This window comes from Gadus chalcogrammus, chromosome 17 (assembly GCF_026213295.1).
Source record: "Gadus chalcogrammus isolate NIFS_2021 chromosome 17, NIFS_Gcha_1.0, whole genome shotgun sequence".
NCBI lineage: Eukaryota > Metazoa > Chordata > Actinopteri > Gadiformes > Gadidae > Gadus > Gadus chalcogrammus.
The window spans coordinates 4,237,677-4,263,973 of record NC_079428.1 but is presented as its reverse complement, the minus strand read 5'-3'; the positions used below and the strand labels follow the sequence as shown (position 1 = coordinate 4,263,973).

Here is a 26,297-nt window from a genome sequence, read left to right as displayed (position 1 = left end):
ATAGTCTCCCACACACACACACACACACACACACACACACACACACACACACACACACACACACACACACACACACACACACACTCACAGAAAAAAAGTATAGACCTGTAAAATGGCGGAGGTAGGGACCACGTGCACATGTGCCTGTGTGTGTGTGTGTGTGTGTGTGTGTGTGTGTGTGTGTGTGTGTGTGTGTGTGTGTGTGTGTGTGTGTGTGTGTGTGTGTGTGTGTGTGTGTGTGTGTGTGTATACACATACTTTTTTAAGAGCAAAATTAAAGAACACAGACTGAGAGAAATAAAGAGAGAGAGAGAGAAGTGAGAAGCAGAGATTGAAATAAAGAGTATGATGTGTTTGATGTGGGAGCAGGTGCTAGAGAGAGAGGGAGGAGAGAGGGGGGAGATAAAGAGAGGGAGAGAGAGAGACGGTAAGAGAGAGAGAGAGAGCTGAGAGAGAGAGAGAGAGAGAGAGAGAGAGAGAGAGAGAGAGAGAGAGAGAGAGAGAGAGAGAGAGAGAGAGAGAGAGAGAGAGAGAGAGAGAGAGACGGTAAGAGAAAGAGAGAGAGAGAGAAAGAAAAAGAAAGAGATTTGGACTTGTTTACCACCAGTAACAACGACCTACATGCTTTGACAAGCTGGTTGGATGGGATTGAAAGCTAGAATTTGACACACCTCTGCAACAGATACGGATATGTTTGATATGTACCCAGTGTCAACAAACATGTTCTTTGGGTTGTTGTATTTTAACTTGTTTATTTAAAGAGATTATTACGATTTATTGAATACATTTCCTGGCATAAACCTACAGTAAATAACTTAAAATATCTGTGTTAACTAAAATGTCTTTCCTCTTGAAAGAGGATAGTCATCATGTCTTGGTGGAAGGTCAGATGAGATCCACCAACATGGATAATTGCTGGTAAGCGGACACTAAATCACACTGAAAAATGACTCAGACACAGACACGATTCGACTAAGAGTGTACTTGAGTCTCCTGAACCAATCAGCTGGCCAGCTTCCGTTGCGTCCCACGGCTGCACCCTGATCGACCAATTAGCACGCAGCCTCAAACAAACATGGCCGTCGCGTTCAGAGCAAACACAGATTTGTGCATGAACCATGAACCATGAACCTGTGCTGTGTGTGTGACAGGCCCTGAGACTGCCTGTGTGTCTGGGCCTGGTCTAGAGCAGTGGTCCCCCAACTCTGTTTCCTAACGTACCCCGTTGAAGGTATTCCTCCGCCTAGAACCACTTTCCCCAGCACGAAACATTTAGGGGGAGGGCAATAAGATAACAATGGTCCCAGAAGTCGGAAACAAACTTCGGGGGGCTCACGACATTGCTGGCTAGGGTTTGGGGGGGGGGGGTTTGTGCACCCAAACCCATTTCACCTTGGCGTTTCCTGTCTCACCTCGCTCTCCCTTGCAGATCCCTCGTGTTCCCATCTTCCCTCCCCCCCCCCCCCCCCCCTGCAATCCTTCCACGTACCCTTAGGGGACCCCTCTCACCTCCTCTCTTAGACACCCCCCTGCTCAACAAACACAACACCGAGACAGTGGGGGGGGCAGGACAACAGGTTTAAAGAGGGCGGAGCCTACCTTTGAGCAGGGGCAGCGGCGTGAGCTCCACCTGGGAGCTCTGGTAGCGGAACTGGGAGGAGCTGTGGGAACGGCGTTGGCGGGCCCGCCGCATGGACCGCCGTGGGAAGCCGTCCACCTTCTCCGCCGACGGCACCGAGAAGCCTGTGGTCGGCGAGGAGGGGCCGGAGGGTGGCAGCTTGGTGCTCTCCATGGTGACGGTGGAGGTGGGGGTGGGGGGGGGGTTGGAGGTGGTGGTGGTGGTCTTGATAGGCACTCTCCTCGAGTGGACGAGAGATGTCTCACAGAACTAGGGTGGAGGATACGAGGGGGCAGGCGAGGAGGGAGAGGGAGCGAGGACAGGAAGGGAAGGTCTGGTGGTCTTAGATGTCCGGCTGCGTTCCAAACCCGCGACTCTGGGACGCGTCCAGCCTGAACGTAGCCTATATAGTTATGCTGACGGCCTACAGGCAGCAGTGTTTATCTCGCGGAGAACAACGCCTCTGCTGTGTTGGCGTCATACACACAGGCTAGAAGTCGTCGGCCTCAGCGTGGCCCAATTGATTGATATTTTGTATTTTTTTTGCAGTGGATAGATCGGTTACTTACGTCAAGGGACCGATCCGCCGAAATCAAGGTGTATTCAAACACCGATTTACCCCTCTCTCTCTCTCTCTCTCGCTCTCTCTCTCTCTCTCTCTCTCTCTCTCTCTCTCTCTCTCTCTCTCTCTCTCTACTCCCAACCAGAACAATCAAATCCAAGAATCGGTATTGCTAATTGATTGATTGATTGGTTGACTGATCGATTGACCTCGATCCTAATCGATCTTCTTTTATCAATTAGAAATCAACGATCGGTCCTCGCGCGGCGGATGACGGCGGTGACGTCATAAAAGCATCCTTCTGGGCCGAGCTTGGCTGCCGCATCACTGTTGTTCTCGCGGCTCTGCTATATCACCGACACTCTCGCTCTCTTTTTTTTTCTTCCTCCTTCTTCTTCTTCGCCAATGTCCTTCCTTTTTTTGGGGTTCCCCGTGGTCCTTCACCGACCACCGTCTCCCGCTGAGTCGCGTCTCCGGGCAGTAGGGCGGGGGTTCGCTTCCCGTGCTCACCAACGTGCAGACATGTGCAGGTTCCTTGTCCGTTCGCCAGCCGGAGGGGGGCGATTGTCGACTCCTGCTCGCCGTGTGTTCTGTCACCCGGAGAGAAAGGAAGGAGGGGTTAAAAACAGCAGTCCTACACCACCAGCACCAACATCCCCACTAACAGCAGCAGCACCACCTCTGCTCGTTATGCAATGTGAGCCCACAACAACAGTCCGCCTCGCCGCCGGAGCCCTACGAGGTGATGAGAACGGTTTGGTCCATCTCCGTTTCCCGTTATTATTAGGTCGTCCCGTGCAGCGCCTCGACAGAGGTGGTGGCGCAAGGAGAGAGAGAGAGAGAGAGAGAGAGAGAGAGAGAGAGAGAGAGAGAGAGAGAGAGAGAGAGAGAGAGAGAGAGAGAGAGAGAGAGAGATGCTTCACTGCGGATGACGCTATAGGGAATTATTTATTTATTTATTAATTGTAGGCTATCTTTTATTCTCATGGCCTAGCGCTTTCTTTATTTTTTATCCCTCAGCTCTCTCCTCTTTCCAACACCGCTTTTATTTCCAGAGTGTGCTCCCCTCCTCAACCCTTGTCTCCCCTTCTCTCTTACATCTGGCGCGCGGTAATTACCTGTTTCTTATCGAGGAGGTGGCGCACGAAAATGTCCGCGTGTTTATCCCCTTAGTCTTCCTATTCCAGCTGTAGCCCTCACACAACGTGAGGAGGATGCTCAGCCTCAGCCCTTCTGCCTTCAGCTCTCTGTCTCTCCCCCCCCCCCCCCCCCCCCCCCCCCCCCCCCCACCTTACACCCCTCCCCATCCATTTCCTCTCCTCCTCCCTGACTTCACGTCACACACCGACGTGCGCGCGCATGTGCGTGCGTACGTGTTAGCGCAGGGTTGTAGTTGACCGTGGCACGCATGCATGGTGGGAGTTGGAGGAGAAGCTATTGTTCTTTGCTAACGCACACACACACACACACACACACACACACACACACACACACAGCCGCTTTTTATCCCACAAATAACGTTTTTTCATATTTTTACACCGCAACAACAATTATCAGTAGGCCTATAATATTATCTACTCACTTCAGGAGCCTGTGTCAATGTACTTATTAAAGAATATTAAAACTTGCTCGCCTACACAATGTGTGACCCAAATTGAACCGTTTTCAGCTGAAAGGAGTGAGTTGGGAGTTGACTAACTGTTTAACTCAAAGGGAATAAAATGAACTGATTAGATAGCCTACAGGTGTGATGGCTTGATTGGACTCATTGGAGGAGTCTTGTCCTTTGCACTTATGGAGGGGAAAAGGAAACACTTGATTACTAAGGATATCTTTGTTGAAATATAATAACTAATAATACATATATATATATATATGTTATAAATGTGTTTGATTAATGATGTTTGTGTTCTCTGTCAGTAAGTTGAACCCATTACAGTGTCCCTCATGCCTCCATAGACCTTGCACAGAGGGGTCAAAGGTTACATAGGTGTCGCTCATTGCACAAATTCTCTGAGAAATCACACATGTCGTATATAGATTTGACCATTTTTATTGCAGCATGAGGTGGTAATACAGTTGAGTTTGGTGGCAAAGTTTCAGTCGTGTGATGCTCCCTGCTGTAGGAGTTAAAGCATGACCTACAGATGTCAGATACAGCCACAAATACATACGCACATTTGACAACAGGGAGCTCTTCGTCGCCCCCATGGGGTACGTCAGTGTAACTAGCTAGCCCGTATATGGGTCTTGCTCCTTGTATGTGCCAGGGCACAAAGTATAAGTTGACCTAATTTCCCTAGTTTAGTCAACTACCCATGTCCTGGGTCATTAAAGGAGCAGAGACCCAATTAGTGTTCTTCACTATACTATTTGTATTTCTTATTTAATTAATAAAGGTGAACATTGGTATGTATATTAAAACCTAGTCATTATATTCACATTATTGATTGATTGCAGTGGAAATATTACATAATGCCCACTTAAAGGAGGATATCAAAAGTACATTTCTTAAAATAACATAAAAATACTCAGTAAAATATGTGGAATAACGTGATCTAATTATTTTTTTACAATAAATTAACATGAAACATAATGCATAATACTATTCATATCTGTAAAGACTACATAGGGTGTTATGCTTATTAAGAGCATGCTTCCCAATTTTTTTCCTACTAATACGTTTCCCAAATTAGATATCACTCGGCAGAAATACATCGTTATCTTGCTTCATAAACACCCCACCAAATAAAAACTTTGTTCAAACACTCGACAAAATCACCCAGGAATGTCTCTTCGATGCTATCGCTGCCCTCCGCCTGCCTTCCAGACCCAGGGCTGGGCTGGGGGGGGGTGCAGCAGCCTCGTTCCACCCCTCTCCATCGAAGACCCTCCGGGTTCAAACGAAGCCTCGAGCTCTTGAAGACCGCCCTGCCCGCCGGCTGGAGGGTGTGAGTTGTGTGTGGAGGGAAGCATACAACATGAACCTTTGTGGTTTTACATGAGAGCAAGGAATTCTATGGGGAACACATGCAGCCGCACATTTGACTATGAACAGCATTCCCCTGTCCAAAGACATCTCTGAGGTGATCCAACTTTTGTCTGAAACTTTGCCTGACATGGTGCCCTGTAACACCGGTAAACCCTGGAGCGATTTGCCGTTCAATATAAGGAGAAGTGGCCCTTAATCTCCTGCAGCAGTGTTGTTGTCCTCCTCCCCTCTCATTGTCGGTTATTTCTAAGCAAGGGATCCAACTTGCTCCACCACTCTTGTGGAGAGAGTGGTGGATGCCTGTCTCATCATCGCAGGTCCAAATGTGTCCAAGGAGTGACTGGATCCAGTGCTCATTAATCAAGAATTTGGCTTTGAGACGTGCTCGCAAAGACTCTGTTACTCAAACCCTTGCATTGCTCTGCTAGCTGGGTGTCTTCCTCCTGTGGTTGCAGGGATGGACTCCCAGTAATGTGCTGGTAGACCTCTACAATTCGTGGCGGTGGTGGTGGAGGCTGGCTGTTTTTAGAACCAATGACACTGAATTCATCCGTATTCTATAGTTCTCCTTTCCTCATTCGTTTGTACTGCTGCCCTTTTCCGAGTAACATCTGAACGGCAACGAGTCAGCAGTCCTGATTCCAATCATCGGTCTGCAGGAGTTGCGAAAGAGCGGTATCGCCGGACAGATCCCACAACGTCGGCATGAGGTCAGAGAAGGGGGGTACGGGCGTGTGGGTGCCCAGTGAGACGCTGGGGAGGAGGACGTCAAGGTGGTCCAGGATGTCCGGAGGAAGTAGCAAATTCCCAGGCGCAAAGCCTCTGTACGGACCGGGGCCGGATGACGTCGTGGGGAAGAGGGCGCCGGGGGAATCCGTTTGATACCCATGGACTGAGCTGGACCCGGGATACCCGTGGATGGGATGCCCGAGATAGGGGTAAAACGGGGCCGGCCCGCCCTGGCCCTGGGAGAGGGGGGCCATGACGGCATCGGCGACGGCTGACGTCGCCGATGACTCTCGCTCGGATCGGAAGTGGAGGTTGGGACCAGGAGCAGGGCGTAGAGGTGTGAAGGAGGCAGGCGTCACCCTGGATGAAGCCGGAGGAGGAAGGGGATGGCTGCTCAAGAGGTGGATCATGGAGGAGGAGGAGGAGGAGGAGGAGGAGGAGGAGGAGGAGGAGGAGGAGGAGTCGCCGCCGCCGAGTTGGCCCGGATCCGAAAGCGACGAGGTGGTCTGAACCCGAGTGGAGAGGGCGAAGGCGGAGGGAGCAGCAGGGTCGCCCGGGCCCGAGGTAGCCAGACGGTGGCTGGGTGCACCGCAGGAAGGGAGGGGGGGGTGGGCGGGCTGGGAGGACGCCAGGCCCCAGTGTGAGCACGGCATCGCATCAGAGACTCGGGGTCGGTCGGGTGAGTCGGACGCACCCGACGGGTCGGAGCCGGCGGGCGAACAGGGGGTCTCAGACGGGCGGGAGCTCCCCCGCTGGAGGCTCGCTGCGGTTATCGAGGGGGGGGTGGGGGTGGGGGTGGAGGCGGGGGTGGAGGCGGAGGCCAAGGGGAGCCTGGATGCCACGGAGCGACCGGCCGCCAGCAGCGTGCAGGAGGGCTGGTGGCGCTCCAGGACCACGGTGTAGCGCTTGACCTCGGCCCGCAGGGCGGCGATCTCCTTCTCCAGCGTCGTGTTTGACCGCTCCAGATACTGGTGCTCCTGATTGGTGGAGAGAGGGGAAATAGAGTCAGGGGGGGGCGGGGTCAAAGGAACGGGAAAAATATATCTATCTATCTCAATTGACTTTAATTTAATCCCTTTTTAATTATTTTAACTTTAAGTGCAATGCACTACTGTTTTGACCCACACATTTTTGGGATTAATATTGTTCTCCTTAACTTTTATGTCTATCTTTATTGCCCCCATAAGCCTTCCAAAATAACATGAAAAACCTGTCAAGAGATATAAAACACCCAGAGCAATGTACAAAAGTCATTACCGCAATATAGCACGAACCTGCCTCATAAAGTCTTAGATCCAGCATCACCAAACACACAAAAGCTTGAAGCAAAGACATTCGCTACAGTGCGGATGATCAAAAGTTTAAAGGGTAATTCGGTGTAAAATGGATTTAGGACACGTTTTATATGATAACAAGTTGAAACGTTTGTTTTGGATCACAAAAACCGCATAAAGACGCTATCTTCAGTTGGCTGTTTTTAGACGATTCTATCAAAATGCTATAAACTTGGAACGATGGGGCACAAAAACCACAAAATCGACGCCATTTTGTTTTTAAGACTCGATAAGTAGATTGGCGAACACAGAGCTTGCGTGTTGCTGACGGATGTCACAATCTCTGTGTTCGTCAATCTACCTATCGAGTCTTAAAAACAAATGGCGTCGACGGGTGATCTACTGATGGTATATTGTGTGCATAAAATGTCATTTTTAATAAACAATCTGTACACTTACAAAGTTTTCAATACCTCGTTTTATATGTTAAGACCCTTATTATACTACCAAAGAAGTGTCGGGCTACTTTTAGCCTTTTAAGTGGTTTACAATAGCGATTTAGTTTTTACCATAACCAGTGCCCCCATCGTTCCAAGTGTATAGCGTTTTGATAGAATCGGCTAAAAACAGCCAACTGAAGAAAGCGTCCATGCGGTTTTTGTGCTCCAAAAAAACGTTTCAACTCGTTGTCATACAAAACATATCCCAAATCCATTTTACACCGGAATTACCCTTTAAGGAGGTTTTGAAACCAAAGCCTAAATACTCTCTCACACACACACACACACACACACACACACACACACACACACACACACACACACACACACACACACACACACACACAAACATGACATGAGTGAAAAGTGAAAGCAGAACCCAATTGAGAAAGTGCTGCTGTCTGGCATGAGGGACTGGCTCCCTTTCGCTTTAAATTAAACCATGCAATCCACCTTCTAATGTTCCACCATTTGAATCTCTCCCACTATTTCTTCTGCACCTCACTAAAACACAAACATAAAGCTGGAGCAGTGTACTTATAAACGTATAGAGTCATGGATGTACGTATCCAACTCATGTTCACACCAAAATCGTTCTCAAAATTTGTTCAGTCTGTTTAGTTATTACAGAACTTTCCTAATATTCTAGAATCTTCCATGATCATGCCTAAAAATGTGGATATGGGAGAGCGATAGGGAGAGAAAGGTAAAGAGGGAGAGAGAGAGGGGAGAGAGAGGAAGTGAGAGTTTATGTTTGTGTGGGTGTGTGAGCGTACCAGTGGGCCGGCCTCCTGCCTTCTACTAAGGCAAAGCTTTTACAAGAAATGGCTGCAAGAGTACAGTGTGATTACATAACAGGCAAGCACAAAAGGGCACATCCGCGAGATCACACACACCCACACACACTCACACCCACAAACACACACATACACACACACCGCTGGGACAGAAAGTCACACACACAAAAATGATTCACAGGGTCAACAGAATCCAAAGGCGAAAGAGAAAGGGAACACTGAGTGGACGGGTTATATTAAGGCTACAAGCACCATTGAGGAATGTATGTATTTGTTGTTACTTTTAGACACTTCCACACCATTGATAAGTACCATCGACAGTCTCACCTTGTGGAGCTCGTCTGCCTTCGCCGTTTGCTTCTTCCTGCTCTTCCGGGCCGCGTCGCGGTTCTTGCCCTTCCTCTGACCCCCTCCAGCCCCACGTCTCCTGGGTGCGGGTTGGGCGGCGGCGGCGGCGGCGTCCCCCTCACGCTGTACGGAGGAGAGGGTCACAAGTTCACGACCCAACAGAACCCTTGATCCAGTCCATTGTCTAGTTTAGCGGTGCAGCTTCTACCACGGCGTTGGGGCTGTCGATATATGGGGCAGGGTGGTGCGGTGGTTGCTAGGGCGTTGGACTACCAACCCAGTGGCCACGGTGAACCTGAAGGCCTTCCGTGAGCAGGGCGTAGCCTAGACCCCTACCGGCTAATGGATGACATGTATCTGAATTCATTGGTCAAGTGTCTTTGGATGCAGGCGTCTTCTTAATGACTAAATAGGAATAGCAGTAGATCTCATTGTTGGATAGCCTACAATTAATAAATTAATTAATAATTCCCTATAGCGTCATCCACAGTGAAGCATCTCTCTCTCTCTCTCTCTCTCTCTCTCTCGTACTCTGCCTACCAACACATGCATATTGACAGGCTTTATATCATTTCCTTATTTCAGTAAATATATTAACACAATACAATAAATGTAATATAGCAGTTTGGTTCTGCAAACTGCAGAGCCAAATGTAGCAAATGTGTCCACAGGATAAACATAAGCCATCCGATGCAGGGATGGAAACACATGATGGATAAAGATCCAGTTTATAGTCTGCGTTCTATTGCAGTTCCACATCTGTAAAGGCTCAATGTGTAAACTGTTGGGTAGATTAATTAATTAATTAATGAATATGTGTGAATGTATGACTTTATGCAAATAGATATTCTTGCCTATGCAGCATGAATGGATAGGTGGATGCATGGGAGGATTTATTTTATTTTGTTTAACCTTTTTTTTTTTACCAGGCAAGTCATTAAGAACACTGAGGGATCCCTCAGAAGAATTAAGAATGTTATTTACAGCGGCGGCCTTGATGGACAGACTGACGGACGGAGAAAGAAGGATGAACAGACAGATGGAACAGTGAATGAATGAGAAGAAGAAGAAGAAGAAGAAGAAGAAGAAGAAGAAGAAGAAGAAGAAGAAGAAGAAGAAGAAGAAGAAGAAGAAGAAGAAGAAGAAGAAGAAGAAGAAGAAGAAGAAGAAGATTGATAATATTATTATGAAGGTTTATTACTCACCAGGCCAGAGTTTGAACTGTCCAAATCTTCACCTGACGTGAAGCCAGAGCTGCTAGATTTGGCATCCATGAATAAGGGAGGCATGTCTACAGGACTACAACAGAAAAACCTTGGACTCCGTAGAGAATCCACCCAGGCGGTCTGAACATCACCAGACAACTATGCACAATAAAGTTTAAAAAAAGTATAATCTTTTTTTCAAAGTCCTCAGCCAAAATAGAAAAGTACCAAACTGTTTGGTACCAACTTTGACAAAATTTTCTGTACACTCATCCTTGCTGACAAAGACGCATTTGCTTCCTGTTGGTGATTATACACAAGAGCTGCATACAGCCGAAGCGGCAATCCACACAATGCGCGCCTGTAGATATGAATGGCTTTTTTACGCAACCAATGTCCTCCATTCCTCCCACCCCCGGTGATGATGAAATACTTCTTTCGCTTTCACTTTCCTATAAACCTTCATGTTTCATGGCTAAGATGTAAAGGAATAGTGGGGGCGTGGAATTTTTCTCCCGCTGGGGGAAATTACTATAATTATCATAAATGATCGTGACAACAAATGTGTTTTTTTTAATTCTCATTAAAACCGTTTACAGGACGACAGTTAAAGATTGTGTGTCAATTATGATATTTCATTTGAATCATATTTTCTTACTTAAATTACTGTAATTGAATTTAATTTACAGATATCAGCTCGATTTGCGTTTTTGAAAACGTAACAGAATAGATTATAATTTAGTCTAATTCGAAATTATCTGTAGTTCAACCATAGCCCGGAATGGGTGGCAGCATGATTTCAACACAAATAAATATTGCCCAATAATTTATCCCTGTACACTTTCGCAGATCGATATCATTATTGGAAAAGCCCTCGCTAATAATAACTGATGCACCACAGAAAACGGCACACCCGGCTGCTATAACCAATCAAAATGCAAAGAGAGAGTTACTTCTCTAATACCCAATCGGTTTTTAGTTAATACAAAACGGACCAATCGTGTACAGGCTAGGGCGGGACATGCAATAAAGATACTTCCTGGTCCTCAACTGCGTTCACCATCCATTGCATGAACGTCGAGGCTCTGAGTTTACTCCACTCTAACGTCAACACACCCGTAAACCTGCCCAGAGGAGGAGTGAGCCGAGGTCCGACCCGAGGTTTAAGATGGGTTTGTTGACCATTCTGAAGAAAATGAAGCACAAGGAACGCGAAATGAGACTGCTGATGCTGTATCCTTGTGTTCATCCCATGACACGTTACTGTGGTTATCGCTGTAGCGGTGATAACATACTATCTGTTGTGTTTATAAGGAGAGACCTTTGGTCTGACCAATCAAAATAAATGCCGGAAATGTGATCCCCCCGATGACCAATATAATGTGCTGCTTGTAGTGAATGCCATGCGTGCGTTGATGTCTGTCGACTGTAATCCTTAACCTGCTACTCTTCAGAGGTCTGGACAATGCAGGAAAGACGACTATTCTGAAGAAGTTCAACGGCGAAGACATCACCACTATTTCTCCAACCCTGGGCTTCAACATCAAAACACTAGAACACAGAGGGTGAGGCCTATTCACACACAGACACAATGTTGTATGTAGTTTGTCTAAAAGCCAACTGCCAGAGAGACACACCTCAGGCTCAGATTGTGTAATCATAAAACATTTTAAATCAAATCCATCTTCATTGTAAACATACATTGTCTACATCAATGAAGTATCACCACACACACACACACACACACACAGTACACACACAGTACACACACAGTACACATACAGTACTATTCTACACATGATGGAATGTACTGATAATTGAAAATCTCGCAGGGGACTATACTATATCTTAACTACCTATTGTTATGCATTTAAACATCTAAAGGAGTCTACATGGTATTATTGAGCTATGTATCATGTCTTGAGTTATTTTCAAACTGGCCAGTGTAATTTGACAAATTTCTAAATTATGGGAATAAAACATACCTGTCATTGTATCTCTCAGAGGGCCTGAAAATATTTGCAATAGGAGGCCTGCATCCTAAACCTATTCCCGCCTCCTCCTCCACTATTCAGGTATTGAGGAAGCCATAGAAGTGAGGGGCAAGCCACAGAAGTGAGGGGCAAGCCATATAAGTTAGGGGCAAGCCGTAGAAGTTTCGGGTTGAGCAAGAGGGAAGCACCAGTAGCTACGTTTGATTCGTTTTTTAATAAGGCTCGTTCGCTAAAGCTTGTTCACTGCGTACTGCCTATGTAAATTTGAGGGAAACGGCGGTCAAGGAAGAGAGAGATCTTCTTTACTTAGCATCCGTCTATCATCATGGAGTGGCCAGATGTTCCCAAACCCACCTCTCTCATCCTCGGTTCAGGTTCAAATTGAACATCTGGGACGTGGGCGGTCAGAAGTCGCTGCGCTCCTATTGGAGGAACTACTTTGAGAGCACGGACGGCCTGGTGTGGGTGGTGGACAGCGCGGACAGACTCCGACTGGACGACTGCAAACGGGAGTTGAGCTCCCTGCTGCAGGAAGAGGTACAGTCACACTCGTGGGAATTTATATGGACCCACCTAGATGTATGACTGATAGATGAGCAACGTTTGCTACAGTGCACTTGGTAGGCTGATCTATCCAGCACACATCTAGGTGGACACGCCAACTTATTGGCCGTGTCCACGCTTGTAACTGCTCATAACACTCACACCTGGTGGTTTAATTTTTTCACCTTTTTAAAGGTTGTATCAGCGATTCTGGTTGCCCTGACTTCCGTTGCGAGATTCTAAACAAACAGAGCCAGCTAGCCCTTCCCTCCCGTGTTTTGAAAATGATCATGGACGCGCATTTTCATGAACGCGCAACACATGCGACACTCGGAAGGGTCGCATGCCTGTGTGATACTTTATGTTTCAATCAGAATCGCTGATACAACTTTTTAACACAAGTCACTGTCCAATCCGAATGACTACCAACCGCACTTTGGGTCGTGTCCCTGCAGAGGTTAGCCGGAGCCACTCTGCTGGTGTTTGCCAACAAACAGGACCTGCCGGGCGCTCTGTCTAAAGAGGCGATCGGAGAGGTGAGACACGTGCACAGGAGGAAGCAGGGATCCCGCAGCACCTTGATCAAGTCATGTTTGCCTTGCAACTCATTCTTATATTGATTTTCATTTTCTACGGCAAGAAAGAGCCCTAAAGCTGCCCCAGAGCCGCACGTAATGACTTTCAGTTGCCAAAACACATGAAACAAAATTACATTCATTAGTTTCCATTTGTGTATGGCTAATCGCCATGATTGGATAGAAAGAATTAAGAAACCTCGACATAAGAATTTAAACACGGCCTTAACGTAGCCGCCCCATCTGTGAGGTCACTGAGGTGTTGGTGCTTCCCGTGCAGGCGATGGGCCTGGACGACATCAAGACTCACCACTGGTGCATCATGGGCTGCAGCGCCGTCACCGGGGAAAACCTGCTGTCCGGCGTGGACTGGCTCCTGGACGACATCGCCGCCCGGGTCTTCACGGCCGACTGAGGTGGAGGCGAACTCAGTCTGCGTGATTGGTCCCGGTCGGCTTTGATGGCCGCGTTTAAGTTGCCGTGTCTTGTTGGGATAACTGGTGATGTTTGTTTAAGTGGCCTTTGCTGCCGCCAACTGTTTAACCCAGAGTGGAGACTTGTTTAGACCAGAAATGGTTGCTTTTAATAAATGTATGCTAAAATGGGGACCTCAATTTTTGCTCAACGTTTTACAGCACTCATTGCAGTTCATTTGACATTTCCAAGTATTGAGTTTCCTAGATATCGGTAATCTTCTTGCTCCAATTATCACTTCTAACTTGACTCTTTCCATCTACATAAAAGATAGTATTTTGTAAAGGTGTACAGATTTATAGAAACAAATATCTAGTTATTTATCCCCCAGCTGCATGGTCCAGAATTTACCAATGAGCTTAACATCTCTTGCTACCTGTTGCAAAGCGTAGTCCTAACAGGTTGGAACACCAAATTAAACCAATAATATGCATATCCCATACTGGAAGCCCGCTTTCGAATTAAACACTTGAAATATTTTAAAACGGACCTGCTTACAAGCAGTACTGAAGATTTAACATTATTGGACCAGACAGAATAAATGCGTACCAATCTTTGAGGCATTATCACACAACCGCTTTATTCAGAATCACTTCATTTGCAGAGCAGTATTACATCAAATCCACAGACCAAGGGTCAGCCATTTTGGAGATGACTCTTCCTCCAGCTGCAGGGACCTGAAGCGAACAAAACCATGTTAGAATGGACCAAACACAAGCCGAGCTCATGCCTTCATTAAACGGAAGGTTGTAAACCAATCAGTCATGAGTTTTAAGACAAGTGCGCTAACAAGTCAGCATGTGCATAATTGATAGTTATTTTAGTGTAAGCGACAACTAAACATACCTGAACTTCCGCAAATAGTAACATGCCACTGGAATCACGAGTAACCTGGATGGAGCAAATGTGGTATGTGGTACACAATGATCACGTGTATTCGCAATAAACCAGGTGTTTATTCTGTCGTTATGGAGGGTCAGAGTGTGTACCAATCATTCATGAATCTTCAGACTGGGGCGGTAAAATACAACATCATTCTATAGAGCCACGGAGTGTTTTGTGATATGAACATCAACATACCATGTTGGTCCAGATCTGGGTTTGAGGACGCCAGTGTGGCAGATCGACACTGGAGAAGTCTAGCTCCTAGGAAAGCAATAGACAAAATGCAGGGACGCTTTAGAGGCCATTTAAGTTGTCCATGCAGAAAGCTCATTTGACATCATGATCAGATTGATTTTTTTAGCCATTTGCACAACTAGACCATCCCACAGGATTCCAAGAGGTCACCTTACACCTGATACAGGGTTCTCAGTGCCGTCAAGGGCCAACAGGGAGGTCAATAGCACTAGACTGAAGACAGAGTTTTTGCTATTCATCATTTCACTTCTTTAGTGGTTTAAGCACTGTCAAATGCACAAACCTGTGTTAATGGAACAGCGTCAGCACCATCCGACACCTTAGTGAAAGCCCATGGCAGACATTTTAGAAACATCTGCCATGGCCACGGGATTGAGGCCACGTGTGACGTTATGGTTAACGTGAACGCCCCGAACGTCCACCTTCCAGCATCTGGGGGAAACAAAGGCCTGTTAGTGATCACGTCTATCAGAGCAAACCAGCTGATTAGTCTGTCATCATGGAGGATCAGAGTGTGTACCAATCAGCCATCAATCTTCAGACTGGGCCGATAAAATGCAACATCGTTCTACGGAGCCACGGAGTCTCATGAGATATGCCGTGGTTCCTGTTACGCGTCAAACGTACCTGCTGAACCTGGTTGCAGGGTTCTCCGTCTCCAAGGAGCCTACAGACTGGCTCCAAACACTGGGCCAATGACTGAAGTGGCCAAGCCATCATCCCAGAACCGACTCAAGTTCCATCTTATTTGTTAATCAACTGGCAATAGGTGGCCAAACCTCTCCATCCGTCGCACCACTCATCTCCGGCTCAGACCCCATCTTTCTCCAAAGAAACAAAAAAGCCCTACTGTTAGTACAATCACCACTGCATGCACGGCACACACACCATAGGGACGCCCTTCAGATGGTTGCAACCGCAACAGGTTATCCCCTTGCTGCCTTGGCACCAGTGGGTTCACCTTCTCAGGTTCTGGTGTTGACCCAAGGCGTAAGACACGTGCGGGTGTCATCATTAAGGAGACTAATTGCATTCAAATTACAGCCATTAAGCAACACCCAGTCTCCTCACACCCACCTTGGTTGGATTAGAAGTAGTTTCTGAACACCATCGCCAAGACACCTAAAGAAAAATGAGATGGTTAGGCTTTGACAGATATGGTCCTATTAATCCAGCAGATTACCTAGGCCTGAGTCAGGTTAGGTTTCTCATCAGTAATTCAGACGAACGAGATTCTAATTTATGATCATCATTTCAAGCAGGCTATGAGAAATATTATTACAAATATTTAAATGTCACCTTTAAATGTCAGCGGTTTCCAAACTAGGGCGATCTCACTACACCAACAACTCCCATGTCTGTTGGCAGAAATGGACAGACATGAGCCACTTTCCAATATTGTCAACAACACTCAACATAGGATCTGAAGTTTCTCAGTAAGTTTGTATAGTTTCACATCGGTTCAAAGTGAGCTAGGTTTATCGTCATTGAAACAGCCCTTTGGGCCACACAATAAAGCAATTTGAAATGCATTAAGATCTTGATGGACTTGCCTCAACAGTGTTTTCCATTGGACCAACTGGCTGAAGTCCAGGTTTGTGGAGCTAGTTTACATTTCCACCTGTAGGGAGAACTTTGTCAATAGCCACACGTCTAGAAACCGTAGTTCAAGATGAAAAAGTCCACTCAAGGTTTGTCAGATTTAAAGATGGCATCAATGTAAATCAGACATATGCTTGTCTATTGGATAATCATCACTTAACCCCATCATTATATTTAGCTAGTGATTAACTAAACACTCACCAGTCAACTATGCAGTCATCTTCCTTGTTCTGTCCATACAATCTGTAAGAAAAAGGAAATTTTAAAATCACATCAAGTCTAATTGAACAGAGTTGAGCTCCATTGGGTTACTCAGAATCTGGTAAAGAAGTTTCTTCAAAGTGTGACTCGGTAAAAGCGTTGAAGATCATCATTGTAGCGTGGATATGTGCAAATACCAGCCAACTCCAATTGCTTTATTACCTTGGATTTAGCCTGCATTGTCCGACCTATGCAGAGAAAAGCAACAGTATTAACATTATATTCTCAAAGTCCATTTAGACCTCAAGCATATATATATTGCTTCTCAGCATGTGTTACATTTTCTACAAAATATTCAGTGAGTTCAATATCATAAATTTACAATGCATAAGTATATGGCCTCGGAACTTTTTCAAACATCCATGATAAAGCCATGGTGAATAACATTTACCTTTGTGTTCTGCATTAAGAGGACGTTCCATCTTCTATCTGAGAAACAAAAGAGGGAACGTATTAAGGCGCTGCAGACACCAGCGGCGCTTCTGTTCAGCATTGCCCAACACGTGGTAGGCCCCACCAGAGCCACGTATCCGGGGCCTGTTTATGCTTCAGAATGTACTGCAGTGTCCCCAATCAGAATAAATATAGTGCATTCACAGTCATTCAGAACAGGTCTGTGAAAGTTATCATCACTTGGAGACAGCGCAAATAACAGCGACGGTGTTACACGACGCTAACTTCAATAGATTACACACGAGCATGCTACGAAATAGCCAGAGTAGACGACAACACAGACTTTGTAATACTCTACAAGATTGTATCAGTCACCGTTATGTCACCGTTATGATATTTTATTAACCAATCTGAATTTACTTAAATCTCCGTTATAGGGCGAACCAGCTTACCTATTCCGTCTTGAAAGTTGGACTGACTGAACCACGATCTCTCCCGTGTTTTATTAGGATTCTTCTTCTTTCTTTTTTCATCTGTTGTTTTCAGCGTCCTGCTGCCACCTACGGTTCATTCAGATAACACATTCATCTTTTTTCTGTTGGTTAAACAAAAAACTTTATGCATTTGTGCTACTGTCTGGGGAATATATATCGCGGTTCCCTATAGCTTTTAAAAAAAAAAATCGATGATTAATGGCTATTTTTATTTCAAAGAGAACACCACTTATGTTGGGGATCAACGTGATTTTGTGACACTGAAATATATTATTGAAATTTATTTCGAACACGTAAAAGAAAACAGAAAATATCATACAGAAAGTAATGATGTTACACAAAATAGAAAGCATAATAATATACATGAATGAAATTGAATTGAAATTGATGAAAATTCTTACATGTTTGAAAAGGAGTTGGAAGAACTTTACACTTATTTAATCCCATCCCTTCCCCGTAACTCATTGTAATTAAGCTTCCTTAGTCATAATAATAATAATTAATAACATTTTCATTTATTATTATTAATTATATATATAATTTGAGTATTTTTGACTGCATGAATAATTAGTTTGTATGATACCTATACCCAGCATTGAAATTGGTCTGTATAGCTCTTTTCTGCAGAATAAACAATGAATGTAATATTGTAATTATTGCCCCAAACCTCTACACAGTAACTTAAATGAGGGGAAACCAGTGAACAATAGAGGATGTGTAGAATACTGCAATGCATCTTGACAACTTGGAGTGTATATGTTTTGTGTGAGATTTCCAGTTTAGTTTCTTATCAATTGTTACACCGAGGAATTTTGTTTGACTAACTCGTTCAATGTCTACGCCATCAATCTGTATCTTTATTTGTTCATTTGTTCTGCAGTTTTTCAAATAACATCAATTTTGTTTTGCTCCTGATGCCGTAACTTTCCAGTTATTTTATTAATATGTCATGATTTATTGTGTCAAATGCTTTTTTTTAATCTATGAATATCCCTACTGATTGTTGTTTTTGGTCTATAGAGCCCGTTAGTGATCACGTGTATCGCACTAAACCAGCTGCTTAGTTTGACGTTATGGAGGATCAGAGTGTGTACCAATCAGTCATGATTCTTCAGACTGGGTCGGTAAAATGCAACATCATTCTATAAAGCCATGGAGTGTTTTATGATATGAACGTCAACATACCATGATGACCCAGAACTGGGTTTGAGGACGCCAGTCACAGGACAAGGTCTATGAGATTGGCACAATGTGATGTGATTCTGCTAGGTCTGGTAATGATGGGATAGTAGCTCATGCTGTACATTGTATTCATAAATGCATCTGTCATGTTGTGTTTAATTGGATTAAGAAGGTCAGTATTGAAGTCTCCACAAATTAAATTGGTTTTGGTTACCCTTGTTGGAGAAAATGTTTGCATCAAGGCTTCTGCTGTTGAAGGGAATAACTGACAATTTGCCATCAGTCTTAATGCTCTGGGTGAACTGCTCCCCATTGTAATAGTGGCAGTTTTTGATAGAAGAGAAAAAATTGTTGTCCGGGTCTATTTTGTTCTCCAAATCCAGTGCATTCGTTTTTTGGTTCCAGTGTGTCATTATTCATAATCCCCTGAGTTATGTGGCTATTGTCTACAGATGCATTTGAGTGAATACTTTGAGTTTGTGTCATCATTGTTGAGTTGTTTAAGTGAAGGTGGCAGGCCCCTGTATTAAGAAAACTAATTTAACTTATCCCCATTTACAGAAAAATCACAAATCAACGAATTATGTAAATTAACCATGTTACTTGAATAAACCGAGGCTGATTAAAAATACATTTACCTCATGTTTCTATGAAATTAATATGGATACCTTTGTCTGTGCTGCTTACGTGCTATATTTTGAACAAATAAATTCTCACATTAGTAATCATCCATCCTTGCAATGATTTATTTTCCGCAATGCTTTAATATTTCAGGAATCTCGACCCTTACCTTAATCCCCCTTCATACTGAAAAGCTATTTTACTTTATGGTTGCAGTTCCATTTCTCCACCCAAATCCAATCCTCAAAAGGCGAAGGACAAAATTACCAAGACTGCAGTTTTTTTTTTACCGACCATATTGCTCTGGTGCCAAGTACAGTTTGCAAAGTAGAGTTCAAAATAGTTAGTTTTAAAAGCACAAACAGGCTTAAGAACTTCTGATCTGCTTGCGTTATGAGCTCCCTAGAGCTCTTCAGTGATCTAGGACCTGCTAACCATTTCCAGGATTCAGCCCCGGTATGGTGAGGCATCCTTCAGATTCAATGCAAAGATCTGGAACCAACAGTCTGCCTCACCTTTTTCTCGTTAGGGGCTGAAAATGCGTTTGTTTGGAAACAAGTTTTAAGTTTGTTCATTACCTCTTTTTTTGTTTAAATGGGCATGCCAGCCCACAATGAAGTATGTTAATTTGTTCCCGAAGTACTTTTAGTTGGAAAAGCGGCATTATAGTCCTCCCAGCAGATTAAGGCCCTTTTGAGTAGCCAACAATATAGCTGCCTCAGTTGCAAGTTGTTATGGAGTAAAGCATCCTAATATTTAAGTAGAATATGGTTGCAAATAAGGAACTAATGGAGAGGTAGGACAAAATACTGTTTGACACAAGTAATCACATCAGTCCACCTTATTCACAATCGATTTGATGGACAAGCATGAACCAGTTTAAAATTAAGTGCTTTATTGATTATCATTCCATGAGCCAAGCAATGTGGAATTTGCACAAACAAAGGAGGGCGGCCATTTTGTAGACAACACTTCCAGCAGCACTGCAGTGACCTGAAGAGGAAAGACTTGTCAGGATGGACCAATCACCAGCAGCGTTCATGCTGTCAATAACAAGTTAATCACACTAAACCAGCTGCTTAGTCTGTCATTATGGCGGATCAGAGTGTGTACCAATCAGTCATGAATCTTCAGACTGGGGCGGTAAAATGCAACATCCTTCTATAAAGCCATGGAGTGTTTTATGATATGAACGTCAACATACCAAGATGACCCAGAACTGGGTTTGAGGGCGCCAGTCACAGGACAAGTCTCGGTCCTAGGAAAGCAACAGACAAAATGCAGGAACTCTTCAGAGGCCATTTAAGTTGTTCATACGCAAAAAAACATTCGACATCATGATCAGATTTTTTTCTCAGTCATTTGCACAACTAGACCCTCCCACGGGATTCCAAGAGGTCACCTTACACCTGATACAGGGTTCTCAGTGCCGTCAAGGGCCAACAGGGAGGTTGAACCACTAGATTGCACATGTTTGACGGTTTCGGTTGAATGTGGACATCATCATTTCACTTCTTTAGTGGTTGAAGCACTGTCAAATGCACAAACCTGCGTTAATGGAACAGAGTCAGCACCGTCCCCACACCTTAGTGAAGGCCCATGGCAGACATTTTAGAAACATCTGCTATGGCCACGGGATTGAGGCAGCGTGTGACGTGATGGTTAACGTGACCGCCCCGTACATTCACATGACCAGAATCTGGTGGAAAGAAAATCCGTAAGTGATAACGCGGATCAAAGTAAACCAGCTGCTTAAGTCCGTCGTTATGGAGGATCAGAGTGTGTACCAATCAGTCATGAATCTTCAGACTGGGGCGGTAAAATGCAACATCATTCTATGGAGCCACGGAGTGTTTTGTGATATGAACGTCGACATACCATGTTGGTCCAGATCTGGGTTTGAGGACTCGAGTGTGGCAGATCAACACTGGACCAGTCTAGCGCAGAGGAACCCTAAAGAGAAAAAATAAGCTTAACTTAATGCAGCACAAAGTCGGATGCCAGACACCCAGGTTTATCGAGACACCATTCAGACGGTTGCAAACACAACAGGCCATCTCCTTGCTGCCTTGGCACCAGTGGGTTCACCTTCTCAGGTTCTGACGTTGACCCAAGGCGTACGACATGTGGGGGTGTCATTGTTACGATACACCAACTCACGTTTCGGTTTGTATCCAGATTTCTGACCCACGGTTCGATACATCCCACATTTTTTTAAATTTAAAAAGCATTTTATTTTTATTTAGCATTTACACTTATTTAACAATTAACTTAATGGAACATTTTAATAACCAATAATTTGGAACACTGAAAAGATTTGAACACAAAGAATGAATGAATAAATAACCCAAGATTGCAGTTGGAGGATGCTTGCAGGTAGGCAAAACCCCTCAACTAGTTTTGTGGTTTGCGTATTTGAAAATATTAACGTCAAATCAATAATAGTAATTTGAATAGTTTGGTAGCCCTAACCAGCGTTCCCGCTAGAAAAAAAATGCCGGTCAAAGTGACCTGCATAGGTTTAGTTTTCGGTCAATTATCCTATTATCGCTTCTTATTAGGCCATGTAGCTTAAATAATGACATAATCAGGCCGTATAGAATGCAACATGTTTAATAGCCTAACTTTCAAATAGATGGGAAAAAAACATGAAGATCTGATTCGCAATAACGTGGCATAGTGTGTTACGAGTAGCGCATGCGTGCGTGAGAATGGCAGTGTGTGTGTTTGTGACGTCAGCGAGTTTGTGGACGAGCGAGGAGAGCGAGCGAGGAGTAGCGTGTATCTTCTAGTGAAGATACGAACGTTGTGCATAAGAATAAAGTACCCAGCCTGTCTATAATCGGTGGGCGCTTCATTCTGACCTATTAGCAGAACTGCCGGTCAAAGCATACAAAACACTAGACAGGAATCACAAAGGCTGTTTTTGCGCGCTCGGCCCACTCTGGATAAATGTTGTTCATGTCGCATACGAGGACTTCACAGGCTGTGGACATATGCAATCCTCCGTAGCTACGGAGTGCTGTCATCACAGCGAGGGCATCTCATCGCAGACTCACGGCATCGATAAGAGGGGCGGTGTCAGCAGACGATTGTTTAGACTGATTATTGGCTAATTTCCATCGGCCAATTTGACCGGAGAGATACAATTTTGTCTGACATAAAAATGTTCTATTACCGGACAACGGAAACCCTGGCCCTAACAGCTAATATCACGTGGCTGATCTGGACTGGAAGGATAATGAGTTAGAGAGGTCCTGTAGTGCATCTGCCTTCTCACACGGCGAGACAGGTTCGTGGCTTTGAGTGTCGCGTTCTCGGTTTCGATACGCGCATCGTTACATCCCTAGTCATTATGCATTCAAATGAGCCATTAACCCATGCAAACACGCAGCACCACCCGGTCTTTTCACACCCACCTTGGTTGGAGTAGAAATCGTTTCTGAACACCACCGCCAAGACACCTAAAGGAAAATGAGATTGGTTGAGGCTTTGACAGAAATGGTCCTAAAAACCCCAGCAGATTAGCTGGGCCCCAATCAGGTTAGGTTTCTCAGCAGTAATTCAGACGAACGAGATTCTAATTTATGATCATCATTTTGAGCAAACTATAAAAAATATAACAAAAATAAATCCTCACCTTCAAATGTGGGCGGTTTTCAAACTTGGACGATCTCACCGCAGCACCAAGTCCCATGTCTGTTGGCAGAAATAGACATTAGCAACGTCCCACTATAGTCAACACTCAATATGGGGTCTGAAGTTTCTCAGTAAGTTTGTATTGTTTCACATTGGTTCAAAGTGAGCTAGGTTTATCGTTATTGAAACACGGTAAAGCAAGTGTACAAGCATTAAGATCTTGTGGGACTCGCCTCAACAATGGCCTCCATTGGACTAACTGGCCGAAGTCCAGGTTGGTGGAGCAAGTTCACATATCCACCTGCAGAGAGAACTTGTCGTTAGCCACACGTCTAGAAACCGTAGTTCAAGATGAAAAAGTCCCATCAAGGTTGGTCAGATTAAAAGTTGGCATCACTATAAATCAGCCATATGCTTGTCTATTGGATAATCATCACTTCAACCCCTCATTATATTCTTTTAGTGAAAAACTGAACACTCACCAGTCAACTATGCAGCCATCAACCTTTTTCTGTCCATACTGTGAGAAAAATGAGATTTTAAAATCACGTCAAGTCTAACTGAACAGCGTTGAGCTCCATTGGGTTACTCAGAATCTGGTAAAGAAGTTTCTTCAAAGTGTGACTCGGTAAAAGCGTTGAAGATCATCATTGTAGCGTGGACATGGTCAAATACTAGCAAACTCCAATGCCTTAATTACCTCGGATTTTAGCCTTCATTGCACAACCTATGCAGAGAAAGAAACAGTGTTAAATATATTCCCAAAAATACATTTTGATCTCAAGCATACATTTTGCTACTCAGAATATTTTACGTTTTCCACAAAATATTCAGTGAGAGAGTTCAATAGCATCACGGTAGCAGTCAAGCTAGGTTCATGGACGACCACATCCAAGCCCACTTAACCCGTTATAAACTTCAATATACCTTTGTAGTGAGCAGTAAGGCAGTGATCCTCTTCCACCTGAGACCCTAAAACAGAAAAAACACATTAACGCGTTGCAGACTCCATTGGTTCTGACACAGCCCAACGTGCTAGGCCGATGGAATCCCACGATGTCTTCGTCAGGTTTATGCAAAGAACTGAGCGGCGAGTGTCTCCATTCAGAATAAATATGGTGCATTCACAGTCATTCAGAACAGGTCTGTGAAAGTTATCATCACTTGGAGACAGCGCCAATAGCAGCGACGGCGTTTCACAACGCTATTATTCAGTAGATTACACATGAGCATGCCAAGAAAATAACCTGACAAAATCACAACGCAGATTTTGAAATATTAAACATGATTGCATCGGTCACCGGTTAATGTATGTGGATGTTATTAACACTACATTTACTTTCAACTCAGTTATAAGGCGAACCAACTTCTTAATTACGTCTTGATCACCAACAAACATGCAAGTGATCACGATTAACAGTTAACCAGCTTCTTAGTCTGTCATTATGTCGGATCAGAGTGTGTACCAATAAGTCATGAATCTTCAGACTGGGGCGGTAAAATGCAACATCATTCTATAGAGCCATGGAGTGTTATGCGATATGAACGTCGACCTACCATGTTGGTCCAGATCTGGGTTTGAGGACTCGAGTGTAGCAGATCAACACTGGACCAGTCTAGCTCCGAGGAACCCTAGAGAGAGAAAAAAGAAGCTTAACTTAATGCAGCACAAAGTCTGATGCCCGACACCCAGGTTTATAGAATAATAATAATTTTATTTAAAGAGAGACACCATTCAGACGGATGCAAACACAACAGGCCGTCTCATTGCTGCCTTGGCACCAGTGGGTTCACCTTCTCAGGTTCTGTCGTTGACCCAAGGCGTACGACATGTGGGGGTGTCATTGTTAGGGCTGTAACGATACACCAACTCACGTTTCGGTTTGTATCCAGATTTCTGACCCACGGTTCGATACATCCCACATTTTTCTTAATTTAAAAAGCATTTTATTTAAACAATTATTTAACAATAACTTAATGTAACATTTTAATAACTAATAATTTGGAACACTGAAAAGATTTGAACATAAAGAATGAATGAATGAATAACCCAAGATTGCAGTTGGAGGATGCTTGCAGGTAGGCAAAACCCCTCAACTAGTTTTGTGGTTTACGTATTTGAAAATATTAACGTCAAATCAATATTAGTAATTTGAATAGTTTGGTAGCACTAACCAGCGTTCCCGCTATAAAAAAAAACAGTGCCGGTCAAAGTGACCTGCATAGGTTTAGTTTTCGGTCAAATATCCTGTTAACGCTTCTTATTAGGCTATGTAACTTAAATAATGACATAATCAGGCCGTATAGAATGCAACATGTTTAATAACCCAACTTTCAAATCGATGGGAAAAAAACATGAAGATCTGATTCGCAATAACGTGGCATAGTGTGTTACGAGTAGCGCATGCGTGCGTGAGAATGGCAGTGTGTGTGTTTGTGACGTCAGCGAGTTTGTGGACGAGCGAGGAGAGCGAGCGAGGAGTAGCGTGTATCTTCTAGTGAAGATACAAACGTTGTGCATAAGAATTAAGCACCCAGCCTGTCAATAATCGGTGGGCGCTTCATTCTGACCTATAAGCAGAACTGCCGCCGGTCAAAGCATACAAAACACTAGACAGGAATCACAAAGGCTGTTTTTGCACGCTCGGCCCACTCTGGATAAATGTTGTTCATGTCGCATACGAGGACTTCACAGGCTGTGGACAAATGCAATCCTCCGTAGCTACGGAGTGCTGTCATCACAGCGAGGGCGTCTCATCGCAGACTCACGGCATCGATAAGAGGGGCGGTGTCAGCAGACTATTGTTTAGACTGATTATTGGCTAATTTCCATCAGCCAATTTGACCGGAGAGATACAATTTTGTCTGACATAAAAATGTTCTATTACCGGACCACGGAAACCCTGGCCCTAACAGCTCATATCACGTGGCTGATCTGGACTGGAAGGATAATGAGTTAGAAAGGCTGTGTAGTGCGTCTGCCTTCTCACACCGCGAGACAGGTTCGTGGCTTTGAGTGTCGCGATCTCGGTTTCGATACGCGTATCGTTACAGCCCTAGTCATTATGCATTCAAATGAGCCATTAACCCATGCAAACACGCAGCACCACCCGGTCTTTTCACACCCACCTTGGTTGGAGTAGAAGTAGTCTCTGAACACCATCGCCAAGACACCTAAAGAAAAATGAGATGGTTAGGCTTTGACAGAAATGGTCCCATTAATCCAGCAGATTAGCTAGGCCAGTCAGGTTAGGTTTCTCATCAGTAATTCAGACGAACGAGATTCTAATTTATGATCATCATTTCAAGCAAACTATAAAAAATATAACAAAAATAAATCCTCGCCTTCAAATT

At 44.5% G+C, this 26,297-nt stretch overlaps 1 protein-coding gene, 3 long non-coding RNA genes and 4 other non-coding genes across 9 annotated transcripts; 1 reads left to right on the top strand and 7 right to left on the bottom strand.

The window, feature by feature from the left end:
* Positions 1-11,039: 11,039 nt before the first annotated feature.
* On the top strand, positions 11,040-14,612 carry arl2 (ADP-ribosylation factor-like 2). The gene is made up of 5 exons (XM_056575914.1): positions 11,040-11,258; positions 11,480-11,590; positions 12,394-12,556; positions 13,018-13,098; positions 13,418-14,612. The coding sequence occupies exons 1-5, from the start codon at positions 11,194-11,196 to the stop codon at positions 13,550-13,552; spliced, it is 555 nt and encodes a 184-aa protein (XP_056431889.1). The 5' UTR covers positions 11,040-11,193; the 3' UTR covers positions 13,553-14,612.
* On the bottom strand, positions 12,947-16,111 carry LOC130370221 (uncharacterized). Of its 2 annotated transcripts, XR_008892976.1 has the most exons (8): positions 16,051-16,111; positions 15,829-15,873; positions 15,379-15,572; positions 15,035-15,183; positions 14,692-14,757; positions 14,458-14,502; positions 14,161-14,288; positions 12,964-13,672 (listed from the first exon to the last, which is right to left on the bottom strand). It is a non-coding gene; the product is annotated as an uncharacterized LOC130370221 (long non-coding RNA). The 2 variants fall into 2 exon arrangements; XR_008892975.1 differs by having other exon boundaries at positions 12,947-14,288.
* On the bottom strand, positions 15,649-15,771 carry LOC130370571 (small nucleolar RNA SNORD22). Its single transcript, XR_008893062.1, has one exon. It is a non-coding gene; the product is annotated as a small nucleolar RNA SNORD22 (small nucleolar RNA).
* Positions 16,112-16,298: 187 nt separating the features above from the next.
* On the bottom strand, positions 16,299-17,529 carry LOC130370222 (uncharacterized). The gene is made up of 5 exons (XR_008892977.1): positions 17,460-17,529; positions 17,006-17,043; positions 16,777-16,802; positions 16,555-16,596; positions 16,299-16,372 (listed from the first exon to the last, which is right to left on the bottom strand). It is a non-coding gene; the product is annotated as an uncharacterized LOC130370222 (long non-coding RNA).
* Positions 17,530-20,182: 2,653 nt separating this feature from the next.
* LOC130370223 (uncharacterized) lies at positions 20,183-23,005 on the bottom strand. Its single transcript, XR_008892978.1, has 6 exons — positions 22,945-23,005; positions 22,724-22,768; positions 21,183-21,257; positions 20,853-21,003; positions 20,509-20,562; positions 20,183-20,297 (listed from the first exon to the last, which is right to left on the bottom strand). It is a non-coding gene; the product is annotated as an uncharacterized LOC130370223 (long non-coding RNA).
* LOC130370568 (small nucleolar RNA SNORD31) lies at positions 21,073-21,143 on the bottom strand. Its single transcript, XR_008893060.1, has one exon. It is a non-coding gene; the product is annotated as a small nucleolar RNA SNORD31 (small nucleolar RNA).
* Positions 21,329-21,451, bottom strand: LOC130370573 (small nucleolar RNA SNORD22). Its single transcript, XR_008893064.1, has one exon. It is a non-coding gene; the product is annotated as a small nucleolar RNA SNORD22 (small nucleolar RNA).
* A 733-nt stretch (positions 23,006-23,738) lies between the features above and the next one.
* LOC130370556 (small nucleolar RNA SNORD26) lies at positions 23,739-23,804 on the bottom strand. The gene has a single exon (XR_008893050.1). It is a non-coding gene; the product is annotated as a small nucleolar RNA SNORD26 (small nucleolar RNA).
* Positions 23,805-26,297: the final 2,493 nt, after the last annotated feature.

Bases quoted from the DNA above. Each gene is read 5' to 3' on its own strand.
- arl2 (XM_056575914.1), top strand. From the start codon at position 11,194: ATGGGTTTGTTGACCATTCTGAAGAAAATGAAGCACAAGGAACGCGAA. The intron at 11,591-12,393 runs GTGAGGCCTATT...TCCTCGGTTCAG, and splicing joins AAAACACTAGAACACAGAGG to GTTCAAATTGAACATCTGGG. The intron at 12,557-13,017 runs GTACAGTCACAC...GTGTCCCTGCAG, and splicing joins GCTCCCTGCTGCAGGAAGAG to AGGTTAGCCGGAGCCACTCT.